Here is a 14089-nt window from a genome sequence, read left to right as displayed (position 1 = left end):
ATCTATGATGATAAAATTTTCATAAAAAATGCAAAAAGAAATTCGTGCGTTTTTTAGCACTTAAAACTATAACAATGTTTTTTTTTTTTGTATTTTGCACAAAATAATACATTTTCACGAAGATTTAAAAAATATAGATCGTTCATTATATTCTCTGATTAATAAATATTGGAAATTTCATTAAAATTGGTCTATTTCCTGCATTTTGATAAATTTTTAATTGAAACGAGGAGTCAAAATGTTCATACCGTTTGAGGGTCGGCCATTCATTTTGCATATATCTATCGTTATTTCTAAAAGTGCTTGACTAAGCTGCAATCTCTGATTCATCCTTGTAAAACATTCAAAACGAAAATATGTCTTACTAGCATAACTGAACTTTTTTTTCTTATTCGGTATCTCTAGTATCAGGCAGAGCTTCAATTTTTATAAGAACTGCAAGCTACAACCTATATGTTTTCAAATTCAACAACAAATAGATGAGCACAGATGAAATTCGGTTTAGTTTTATGCATCAGCGAAGTAACAATAATCCTATATTTATTATGCAAGAGAAGTATTTTGGTAAGAAGATGCTGATTTTGATTTTGTAGCTTTAGACAAAGCTTTTGATAAAGTGCCAAATGATGTCTGCTGAGCTCTGCATAAATTAGAGACAAGCAAGTAGTGAAATTGTTTAAGCATTGCACAGAAATGATTCATGTTAGAATTAACAACACACTGACAACTTTAATATTTGAATAGAAATACATGCGAATTGCAAGAGATGCTTTATGAGAATGATTTAGTGCTAATGAAACAATGGAACATCTACTTGTTCAATTGGACACTCGGAGAAAGGCTATGGAAAGTAAAGGTTACCAACAGCAAAGTGATGATCAGTGTTTGTAGTATTGGAAAGTTTCTCGCTATGAAGAAAGTTGAAAGCAACCAACTTTTGGAGAACACAGGTCTACACCCATTATTGGGAAATATAAAGTGTACCACTGTACTTATAAATTCGATCAATGCTATATACAGATTTTGGACCTCCTTCCCAAAACTCAATATCAGAAATAAAAATATGTTTTTATACATAATGACATTAGGTTCTTTATTAAATCTCGAAAAAACGCCGATTTCCAACTGGTTTGAAATAAACTTGAAACTTTTGTAGGAGATATTTGAAAATATAAAAAAAAATTTCTTGTCATTTGGATTCACAAGTTGACATAATTTAAATTTTTATTTCGTTTGCATATGTGAAATATCTTGATATTTTTTGTAAATATCTTGTTTTATTTTATATTTTTAGGTGCACATCAACAAGCAGGAAGGTCTTCACGTACGTTGGTTTTGTGTTCATTCCTTTACTTTAAGTATTAATCTCTCTATTTTTATATAATTTTTATATAATTTTTGTATAATTTTTGTATAATTTTTATATAATTTCTATATAATTTTTATATAATTTCTATATAATTTTTATATAATTTGAGCATCAATGAATGTTCGTGTATGCATATTCTTGTGGTTAGATCACGATAAAAAAAATAAGATCATGTTTGGAAATGCGAAATCACGGGGAAAAGTATAAAAAAAGATTTAAAACTAAAAAACTGGTAACGTATGAATTTTTCTACAAAAATGACACAAAATCCTATTTCTGCATTCATAAGGAACATTTTAAAACAAATTATTTCTCAAATATGTACAGAAATTAACACTAAACAGTTATATTTATTATACAGATATCACTGAATCTATTATTAGAATAAAGAAGGTCACAAAAACGGTAAACATATTTTTCATGCTTAATTTCTAAAAACAAATATTTTAAAAGAAATACATTAATAAAAACTTAATTAGAATCAATAAAATCAAAATCAATAAAAAGCCATAATTTAATTTTAACAAAAGATAAAATGATTCTAAATTAAACTCAATTTTGAAGAAAGAATATTTTTTCAAGTTAAAATGTTTGCTAAATCAAAGTTATTTTTTATAATTTATGTTTTTGTACACCATTTCAAGTTAAAATGTTTACAAAACAATACTGTAAATTTACAAATAAATTTATAGCAATAGATCAGATGCATTATATGAAGATCTGTTTTTTTGACAGAACACTGGTGTTCTCCTCCCTCATAATTACCATTTTATATGCAAGGCTTTAATAGCAGGTAAATGAGGCTGATATAATCACGCCATTTCTAGAAATTATTAGCTTACCATCCAAGATTGGAACAATTTTTTTACACCTATACAATTTTTCTGATTGTGATGCTAGTTGGTCATGTGTGGGCGAATCAATCAGTTCGGCATATCCTTTACAGAACTTACAGAGATTTCTGGATGGAAAAAGAGTCGTTAATTTGCTTGCAGCAAGAAGATGACTTCTTTCTTCTTTTAGGCTCACCTGTTGGTACACTTAAAAAGATAAGAACATAATACCACCTCAATTATGCAACGTACACAAATGTAACAATAATACATAGCTGTTTCCAGCATAATTCACTTTCAGAAGAAAGTTTTCTAGCAAAAAGGAAAATCTACACTCGGAATCGTTGTACATTCAAACTAAAAATAATATAAATATACTTTTACAGATGTTTTTTCTTCAGTTTACTTTATATTAATTATAGGACAGGTATTGTAGACACAACGCGATTTGTGTCTATAGACCGATTGACCGAACATCTGCAATCAAGAAAAAAACTTTTCCTTTTATTACTTATAGAGTACATCATTCATTGTAAGTAATTCTTGATATATCTTTTTAATTTAGAGAATATTTAATGAAAAATCAGAACAAAACGTAATTGTTTATCATCTTTTCCTTTTACTATAGTATTTCCAAGCACTACTGTTTCTCTCACAAGCAGCAAAGGTAAGACTTTTATTTCAATTTTTACATGTATTTTTTTACTGCTTAATTTTTTTTGTTTTTGTCTGAAATTTATTATGAAGGATAATAATATTCTCTGCTTTAAACAGACACAATATATACAAGAATTTTCTAAAGAGGAAATGATCTCATATTTTTCATAAAGCAAGAGGGTAACTGAAGTTTTTCATTCATGTTTAATTTGAAGAAAAACTCAATCATTTCATGTTAACGTTATGAATTCTCATCTTTACACATGGGACATTTTTCTCCGTAATAGTTCCAATTATTGTTGCAACTTAGGATAGAATGCAGTTTCTTTTTGTAATTTCATAAAAAGAATTAAAGTTAATACCATGATATTTACCTTTGTTACCAACAAATAGGGATTTTAAATATAATAATTTCAAACTTTCTATGCTGTAAATTAAAAATCATGTTACAACGGAATGATTTCTAATTTCTATTTAACTTTTGCTATTATCAAAGGTTATAATTGTATACCACAAAAACTGATGCATAGGTTTTAATGCTGCTAATATAATCCCTCTTTCAGTTTTGCTTCAATGGGAAACTATTTAATTTTACAAAATGGTTGCTTTTCTTTATGGAATAATATTTTAAAAGAAAGTGATGTCTTTTGTATTTCTTTTCATTCAGCAACTGTAACTCCCTTTTCTATTCGTCTGATGGGTGGCACTGGCAGAAATAATGGACGTGTAGAAATCTTATACCAAGCAAAATGGGGTACAATATGTGATGACCAGTGGGATGACAAAGATGCACATGTTATATGCACAATGCTGGGATACAGGTAATCTCAATTTCAAAAATTACTTTTCAATTGAAAGATTAAAATCAACGATTATAATCCGTTTTAGAATGGCTAATCTCTGAATAGTATCTCCAAACAAATATTAACTGATTAAATTGTGATCATATTCGGTTTAACGTTTTACTTGCTGTCATTGTCATGTTGATGGCTTTGAGAAATTCACTTTCAAACTTATCGCTTCCTTCCATCTTTTCTTTGGCTTAATCTATGAATGAAACGTTTTTTCATCTGTGTATTAGTATATGTTACATACCATTTTAGGAAAACATTTTTAATTTAATCACATCACTAATGTATTATTTTCCATGAATTACCTTCAAGTTTTATGGCTTGAAGTGTTTGAAATAAATTCCAAAAACAACATTAATTATTATTTTATAATATTGTGCTTTCTTTTAAATTTAAAGAAAATTTTACTAAGAATAAAATCGTTGAGTGTTTTCAAAATATTTAATAAACAAAAAATGTTGATGACTACAGAAGAGCAACAATTAACTATTATTAGAAGATTAAGAAGATAAATATAAGAAAATAAGTAAGAGGAAAAAAGTATTTTTTAAAATATTCTGGTGTTTCTTTAGTAATTTCACAGAAACAAATCTGTTTATGATGGTCTTCTATGAATAGTCGCCATTGGTCAGAAGGTTCAGTTAATGATGTAATATCAGACATCCGTTTGGAGTCAACTGAGGTCAAGTCCAATATTAACATTAATTCATGTCTATCCACACATTATATATGGGCTCATTAAAGATTTTCTTCAATCAGATAACCTTAATCCACTAGGGGACCATATTTACTGACATGAACATGGTGGCATAGTAGAGCAGGTTCTAAATGTCCATTGAGATGGTTCTCATGTTGATCTTTTCATAGTTTACTATATGTTAAGACTAGTGTAATTCTAGAAGATTCTTGTGTAACATTCAGTGTCTATTCACTTATGGATTATAAGGTTTTGTTGGATAATTGTAACATCTACTTAAGTACCTTTGATGAGATTAAAATTGACAAGTGCAGGTATTCTAAATTTGTTTTTTATTGCTTTTTCACACCAAACATGGCACAGTGCCACTTTGATGTCGGTAGCTACTATTTAGGACATAATTTGCAGATATACTATGTAGGGAGTTGAGCAGTAAGATGTCTGTTTACATTATATTTGAACTGCAGTCAGGGAAGCAGGAACCCGGGAAGGAATTCCAAAGTTTATCAGTCTGAAGGAAGAAATTATTAGAGTAGAATGCCTTCCGGCATCTAGGGATCTTTACTGTGTACAGTTGAGACTTTATTGCTTGTCAGGTTTGTTGGGATATTTGCATCGAGGGGGTACAAGGGCTTGGAGTTCATCAAACCACCTTCCATGAAAATATTTGTAAAACAGTGATACAACATTTTGTTGATGGGATAGGAGTTAGAGTCTGGTCGATAGAGCAGAATCTATTAGATTGGTGATTCTTTTTGGAGCTCTGTCTAGGAATGAAAGTGCACAAGCCCAAATGTGGCAACAATACTCCATGCATGGGCAAACGATAGCCTTGTAGGATACTCGCAGGTGTAAGTAACTTTCTAGCACGGCAGAGAAAGCCCACCTTCATTTCAGCAGCCTTGGCAATGCCCTCAATGTATTTGCTCCAATTCATGTTCCCTGTGAACGTTAAGCCAAGGAGTTTGAATGAAGAGCTTTCAGGTAGTGTATCATTAATCATGGCTATCAGTGGTTGAGGTTAAAGCTTAGTCTTAGCAACATTGAATGTTATCATCCATTTATGTCCCCATTCCAATGCAGACTGGAGTTTTTCCTCTAAGGTTTTTATCTTAAATGTGTGTTCATTTGTTTCCCTCTCGTGTCTGTTATTGAACGTAGTGCCATCAGCAAATATACCCATCTCGGAAACAATTTTATCAGGTAGGTCATTTATGAATAAGAAGAATAATAAAGGTCCAAGGATCAACTCCTGAAGCATACCCGCATTTATATTATGTTGGTTGAAGACAACCTGGATTTTTCTCTTATTTAAGAAGAATTTAATTATGTTAAGTATTCGCCCAGTAGCACTAAATGATTTAATTCATCGTGCCATACCATATCAAAGACTTTAGATATATTTAGAGCTACTGCCCTAGCCCTACTTCCTTACCCAGTGCATGTTCAGAGATTACAATTAGAATATATGCAATAGAACAGGCTTGCCTAAATCCATTCTGTTGGTCAGAAAGAAGTTTAGTATCTATGGGGAGGGAGGACTAGTGCATGATTAATTAAAGACTCAAAGATTTAAGCTAAAAGGGAGAGGTGGCTAATGGGGCGATAATTCCACGAGTCAGTTCTTTCACTAGAATTCTTGTAAACAGAAAATAGAAGCAGTTTTTCAGCAGACAGAAAGCAAGATTTAGTAACGCATTTGTTGAAGAGTTTGGAGAGAACTGGAGCAAACTCAGTAGAGTATGTTTTTAATAGTATATTTTTTAATAGTATGTTTTTAATAGTATATTTTTTTAATAGTATGTTTTTAATAGTATATTTTTTTAATAGTATGTTTTTAATAGTATGTTTTTAATAGTATTTTTTTAATAGTATGTTTTTAATAGTATAGCCGGGATGACATCCACATGCCTTTTATGTGTGTAGATTTTTTATGATATCACAAACTTGAGAATGGTGATTTTCAGATTATCAAGTATGGTTTGTGTTCGCAAAGGAAAACCAGGGAGGGAGTGGTTTACTGAGTCCAAAGTAGAGTTGAAGACAACCGACGGGCATGTAGATTAACCTTCTCAATCAACTTCAAGGTTGTCGGATAAAGACGGAATTGCTGATAACCCTTTATTTACTACACTGTTGTAAATTTTTCAGAAATCACAAATTCCTAATTTCTCCATCTCAATGCATTTTCTGGTGGTTTCTATATATTTTCTTTTAGTTGTGGCAATTCGCTCTTACAATTATTTCTAGCTTTTATAAACCTTTGTGGATTTGTACTGGACTTATGTCAGATAAATCTGCAGCATGCATGCTGCTTTTGAGCGATGGCAACTGTGCAGGTAGAAGTGAATCATTGCGGAGAGTGGGGTTTGCTATAGAACTTCCATGTGGGAACATGTGCTTTACTTGCTGCTTTAAACCATGCAGTAGTCTCATTTGCACACTGTTCTGCAGGAATAGAAAAGATAATTCCCCATGGATAATCTCTGATGTGATCAGTTAGCCTTCTTGCAGTTCCTTGTCGTTTTGAGCAATGTCTCTTCAACTTGGGGTCGAGATTTTAGGGTGATGTCTATCATTATCACAACATGATCAGTATTTCCAAGAGGACAATGAGCATTTGTTACCCAACCCTCAGGAACTGTGGTCAGAAATATGTGAAAGACATGATTGACTAGGTTGAGGGAGAGTGGTAGAGAAATATAAGTAGCTATGTTGTAAAGTTAGTCAAAAGTACATGAAAATTCTGATAATATACAACTGATAATAGAGCAGCTACTCTAAGCGCTACCAAAGAGTTAGGGCTCCTTTACTGTCAGTTGGAATACAGCAGCGAGACAAACTGTCAAACCGGTGCACTCAAACCTGTAGATAAGAGTAGCTCAGTACAATCACATGAGCATACATGACAAACAAGCACCCCATGATGTCCAATTTTAGGAGAATGGAATGAGGTGAAAGTGGGAATGGCATTCATTGCCCTAATCAGGAAACAAGGTCAATCACTGAGTGTCTCTAATGATGAGTTCCTATGATGACACCTCTGCTCTTGGCTGATAGGCAAAAAAGAGTCTAGAAGCTGGGCGATAAGCAGAGCCTATTTACTCCCTAAACAGTTTAGGTTTGCAAACTGGTAATTTTTTTTGAGTCACCAGCTCTACAGAGGTTTCGACCAAGGTTGGAGAAGCCTCCTTACTCACGTTTGTTTGGTACCAAGATATATGAGATCAGTGGCACATGTAGCATGAGTTTTCCTTCTCTTAGATAAATGACAACACTAGATCTACAGGTCCATCAGCACCAAGTGGAGTAGCTCCCTGCCTGGGTTTAAAGCCAGGAAATTCTGTGTCCCCACATGGGTAATACCGAGAATAGCTGATTCAGGTATTTGTCATTGTTTCGTTAATAGAAGAAGACAATTGTGAAGTAGCAAAACTATTATCGCCACCGACTGCAAGCGAGCATTTGCTAAATTTATCCTTGTTGCACTTGAAGCTGGCTCTGAGGCAAAACTCTGAATTTTCAACATGCAATGTGACACCATCAAAGCAACATCATAGCCGGATGAAATAGCATGTTATGTACTGAACCCTGAAAAGTCTACAACTTTTGCAGGACAATAAGTATCAGTGCCGTCTGGATTCCAATGCGAATATAGCACAAAAATTCAGAGATGCACATTATCGTTGTCACTTGAGTGTTGCTCTAATATGCAGAGAATTTCTTCTAATGCTTTCTCAACAAGTAAACGAGAGAGGTAGTTTCAACCATAACAGGTTTTATTAAAATTATCAGCAAAATAGTTAGTTTTCCCCTTTCTTTATGCTCTTATACTTGTGTCAAGCTCTCTCTCTCTCTCTCTCTCTCTTTATATATATATATATATATATATATATATATATATATATATATATATTCCTATAAATTCGTTTTTCTTTTGTGTGTGTTGATATTCATACTAAAACCCCTCTTTTCTATTTATTTAAAAAGAAAATACAATTTTCTTATATATGGGTTGTGGAATTGTATTCACTAGCAAAAGATCTAGCTAATTTTCATATTCTTTTAAACATTCATTTTAATTAATTCCCTATTAGTTTTTTTCGGTTTTCTTATGGGATGATCATCTTTAGTTAACTATTATGTGTAATTATATTCATGCAGATATTCTACATGATTTATACTTGCATAATATTTGCGTAAAAAGTTTACAGTAAACACAAAATTGTTTTCATATATATTTATGTATATGTATATATTTTTGTTTAATCTATTTATCTATCCATCTATCTATCTATCTATCTATCTATCAATAAAAGTGAACGTATCTGTGTATCTGGCTGTCTGTGTGTCTGTGTGTGTACATTTCCCTACGCAATAACTCTGCCAATTTTTAGTCTACGGACTCGAAATTTGATATACAGGGTACTGAGATTTGGGAAAATCGATGTGATCGGTTTTTGGCTATAAATTTGTCTGTTAAGGGGTCAAAGTTCAACGAATTGTCCTTTGAAAACTCTACCAAATTCTTCCGACAATTTTGGGTCTACACACTTGAAATTTTAGATATAGTTTCCTTGGACATGGATCTAACTTAATAACTAGATTTGAGCCCAAAACAATAAATGTTAACGGGTATAATAGGGGTGAAAGTTTTAAAAAAATTACCGCTTTTTTTTTTGCTCAACATACATCTCACAATACCCGGGCAACGCCGAGCACGCATGCTAGTATATCTATAAAAGTGAACGTATCTGTGTATCTGTCTGTCTGAGTGTCTATGTGTTTACATTTCCCTACGCAATAACTTTGTCAATTTTCAGTCTACAGACTCAAAATTTGATATACAGGGTTCTGAGATTTGGGAAAATCTGTGTAATTCATTTTCGGCCAGAAATTTGGCTATTAAGGGGTCAAAGTTCAAAGATTTGACCTTTGAGAACTCTAGCAAACTCCTCCAACAATTTTGGATCTAAACACTTGAAATTTTACATATAGGTTCCTTGGACATGGATCTAACTTAATAACTAGATTTGAGCCCAAAACAATAATTATTAAGAGGTCATAATAGGGATCAAATTTTAAAAAATTGACCACTTTTTTTTTTTTTTGCTCAACATACACTTCCAAAACGCGGGCAAGGCCGGGCTGAAATGCTAGTAAGAAAGAAAAATAATGTGCATAAAAAATAAAAGTCAATAGTAATTGATGCGCGCCTTAAAATAAATGTTAAGGGGTCATAATAGGGGTCAAAGTAAAAAAAAATTGACCTCTGCGGTTTCTACCAAATTACTCAGACAATTTCTGGTCTAAACATTTGAAATTTTACATAAAGGGTATTCAGAGATAGGGCAAGCGTTTTAATCGGCTTGGGTCTAAAATTTTTAATTAGCAATATATAAGTGTATGCATGTATGTATGTATGTATGTGTGCCTAAAACTTTCGACAGAGGCGAGAGATTTTTTCAAGATCAGTATCGTTCTTAAGAGCGCCCTTTCAGACGACAAATACCGAAAAATTGGCTAAAAACATTAACATCTTCACCTTCAACTGGGAACTTTTCTACGGGGGGAGGGGGGTCGCTTTTTTAGCCGATATTTTTTAAAGTCATCCTCTCCTTTCTATTGTCTAGCCTTAATTAAAACCTACCTCGCTTTCGGGTTGGTGGTGGTCGTAACGACAAAGATGTCAGGTTTTTTTCCCCATTCTTTTCGTCCTTCGCGGTACGGGTTCGAGCCTGTCCACTTTTTATTTTTTTTTTTTTTGCTCAACACACACATCCAAACAGCCGGGCAACACCGGGCTGAAATGCTAGTATATATATATATATATATATATATATATATATATATATATATATATATATATATATATATATATTCAGGTTTGAGGTGTTCAAAAGTCGAGACTAATGAAGACAACAAGGTTGTTAGATAGTGCTCAATAAAAAGAGCAAAATATTTTTTTTATTATTTGAGGGTAAACAGTTGCATATGGTCGCTACAAATAGTCAACTGTTTCAGTCAAAGAGACTTCCCCAGGCGACCTAGGACCTCTTGACGCCAAAAAGAAAAATGGGAAAAATTAGAAGGAAATTGAAAGAAAAAAAAAAGTTTTTTTTTTTTTCTTTTTCAATTTCTTTCTAATTTTTCCCATTTTCTTTTTTTGGCGTCAAGAGGTCCTAGGTCGCCTAAGAAAGTCCCTTTGACAGAAACAAATTGCTATTTGTAGCGACTATATGTAACTGTTTACCCTCAAGTAATATATATATATATATATATATATATATATATATATATATATATATATATATATATATATCCATCAGATCCATCTGGCTAATTAGTTCAAACCAAGACAACTAAAAGAAATTAAACTAAGCTTAGTAAATTTGACCTGACTTGGCTTCTTTTTGAAAAACATTTTCTTTTGATTTGTTTTTAGCTGCAAACACTGCATTAACTAGAAGTCAGTAGAAGCTGTTGCATTATTCTAAAAAGAAAATATATTAATAAAGTGATGAACCAACAGGAAAAGTGAACAAACTTTTTTCAAGTTTGATATTTTTTTCTGTTTTAATACTTAGGGATATATTAAGCTGACATAACTAATTTATATCATTCCATGCATTGCAAGCTTATTTAAAAATTTACCATAAATGTGGTATGTTTCTCCATAAGTCAAATCAAATCCATTGTAGGCATTTTAGTGCATTTGGGAAGGTTGGGTGAGTGACATATTAAGTCTTTTCTTGTTCTCTAATTTTGATTATGTAATTTATAGTGGGGAATCTAAATCTCAATTTTTACCACTTTAATGACCTCAGTTGTATGAAAAAATAATTTTGCTTCATTTCCCATGAAATGTTAATGTTATGGCTAATTTGATCAATTCCAATCACATTTTTTTGCTGGAAAGTGGAAAAACGTAACCAAGAACTCAGACCACACCCTTAATAGTTATCCATTGTTAAAAATAGGTGTGTGATTTAATTTCACCTCCATTTATTTTATTGTCACAAGTTTCTTTATTCTAGCATCGGCTTTAAAACACTGCATTATTAAATCTTCTGTCAGTAATGTTACATTGTTGTGTTATGTGTGTAGGGATAATAGTAGGATCAATTTCCATATATTCACGTTTAATTCTTATTGTACATCTTGTCTTCCACTTATGCAAATTATTTTAGCCTTATTATCACCATTTTACTAATTTAGTGGTGGTACAGCACATGGAAATGGAAAATATGGACCTGGTACAGGAGACATATGGCTTGATGAAGTCAATTGTTTGGGAAATGAAACTTCAATTGTCCAGTGTCAAAAAAATAACTGGGGTCAACATAACTGTGGACATGCAGAAGATGCTGGTGTTGACTGCAGTAAGTATTTGTAGACTAGCTAAGTGTTGGGAATATTTTGTGTGGAAAAATAATTATTTCTAGTCAAATTTCAAATTTTTACTTGAAACATTTACTAATAGGATAATTTCAGCAAAACCAATATTTTTAGTTGAATACAATTATTGTTATATTAAAATTTTTTGTATTAAATATTAATTCGTTAATTATATTATATATAATAGAACGTATAAAGATTATGATCCCTTTGAAAAGATGCCAAGATTTGATATTTTTTATAAATTTATTTCCGTTTGATTTTAGGAATGACAACTCAATATTTGAATAATGAAAAATTAAAAAAATCATTATCCACGATACTATGTAATTTTGATGACAATTTGCAATTAAAAAATAATAAAAACAAATGAAACTTTGGAGCAAAAAATTACAAGACAAACGCTTGTAACATATTTTGCATTAAATACATTGAAAGAATAAAGTCTTTTTACAACCAAATTTTTTTAAATATCAATTAAAAAATGAAACAACTTCACCCATGAATTTAAATACAAGATAAAAACCAACAGTTTCTTATTTTAAACAACCTTTTTGCAACAACAACAAAAAAGACAATAAATTCAGTTTGTTTCGCTAGTCTCTGGGGAAACTCCGAAATTGATGACGTAAGTACTGAGCATTATTGAGGTATCGATTCCTAAGAAATACCAATTTGATAAAAGTTGAATGCAAGTTCAATATATATATGGAAAATAATTTTACTGATGAAATAAAAACATAATTTGGAGAATAACTCTGGTATATAACAACATGTCATTGTACCTATTTACTATGCCTCACCACGGGACAGAGTTAGACACCAGGATCGTTTTTTAACGTGGAGAAAAGGTACAAAAATAAAAATTGTCTCAGTCGTGAAGGATTTCTCCTCCACCGAAAGAGAACAAGAAATGGAAGTGCAGCATCTGAAGAACAGATACTACACTTTGATCTTGACCAAAAGGCCAAGATTAATTTGCTGTAAAAGATTCACTTTTTATAAAATTATTAAAATATTATTAAAATAAAATTATTAAAATAAAATCATTAAGATATTATTGAAATAAAATTATTAAGATATTATTAAAATAAAATTATGAAAATAATATTAAAATAAAATCATTAAAATATTATTAAAATAAAATCATTAAGATATTATTAAAATAAAATCATGAAAATATTATTAAAATAAAACCATTAAAATATTATTAAAATTAAATTATTAAAATATTATTAAAATAAAATCATTAAAATATTATTAAAATATAATCATTAAAATATTATTAAAATAAAATGATTAAAATATTATTAAAATAAAATCATTACAATATTATTAAAATAAAATTATTAAAATAAAATCATGAAAGTATTATTAAAATAAAACCATTAAAATATTATTAAAATAAAATTATTAAAATATTATTAAAATAAAACCATTAAAATATTATTAAAATAAAATTATTAAAATATTATTAGAATAAAATAATTAAAATATTATTAGAATAAAATCATTAAAATATTATTAAAAGAAAATCATTAAAATATTATTAAAAGAAAATCATTTAAATATTATTAAAATAAAATCATTAAAATATTAAAATAAAATCATTAAAATATTATTCAAATAAAATCATTCAAATATTATTAAAAAAACATTAAAATATTATTAAAATAAAATCATTAAAATATTATTCAAATAAAATTATTAAAATATTATTAATATAAAATTATTAAAATATTATTCAAATAAAATCGTTAAAATATTATTAAAATAAAATTATTAAAATAAAATCATTAAAATATTATTAAAATAAGATTATTAAAATATTATTAAAATAAAATTATTAAAATATTATTAAAATAAAATCGTGAAAATATTATTAAAATAAAATTATTAAAATATTATTCAAATAAAATCATGAAAATATTATTCAAATAAAATCATGAAAATATTATTCAAATAAAATCATTAAAATATTATTCAAATTTCAGGACCACCAGCAACCACTGTAAAAGAGTAATAAAAAATGCAAGAGAGCTATATACCCAGTCTGTTAAATCCAAGGTAGCTGATCAGCGGCTTGGTTCCCACCAGTTTTGGCAAATAACAAATAGGATCCTGAACAGTAGTGTGCGTTCTATCCCAACCATTATCAATGGACCAGAGGTCATCTCGTCAGCGTCAGACAAAGCCAAACTATTTGCAAAGAACTTTGCAGCTAATTCTACCCTATGCGACGAAGGCCATCAACTGCCCATATTTCCTCCTATAACACAGAACA

At 30.1% G+C, this 14089-nt stretch overlaps 1 protein-coding gene across 6 annotated transcripts in view; it reads left to right on the top strand.

Annotated features, from left to right (window-relative positions):
* LOC145252658 (scavenger receptor cysteine-rich domain-containing protein DMBT1-like) overlaps window positions 1-14089 on the top strand; it is a 488297-nt gene that overhangs the window by 171438 nt on the left and 302770 nt on the right. For all 6 annotated transcript variants that reach the window (XM_080112426.1, XM_080112429.1, XM_080112430.1 and 3 more), the window contains exons 7-10: window positions 1295-1324; window positions 2831-2869; window positions 3527-3680; window positions 11626-11789. In XM_080112426.1, the coding sequence (XP_079968552.1) occupies window positions 1295-1324; window positions 2831-2869; window positions 3527-3680; window positions 11626-11789 (387 nt within the window). The remainder of the gene's footprint in view (window positions 1-1294; window positions 1325-2830; window positions 2870-3526; window positions 3681-11625; window positions 11790-14089) is intronic.

Source organism: Euprymna scolopes, chromosome 29 (genome assembly GCF_053919585.1).
Source record: "Euprymna scolopes isolate OS-2025 chromosome 29, ASM5391958v1, whole genome shotgun sequence".
NCBI classification, from domain to species: Eukaryota; Metazoa; Mollusca; class Cephalopoda; order Sepiida; family Sepiolidae; genus Euprymna; species Euprymna scolopes.
This window is presented reverse-complemented; position numbering and strand designations above follow the sequence as displayed.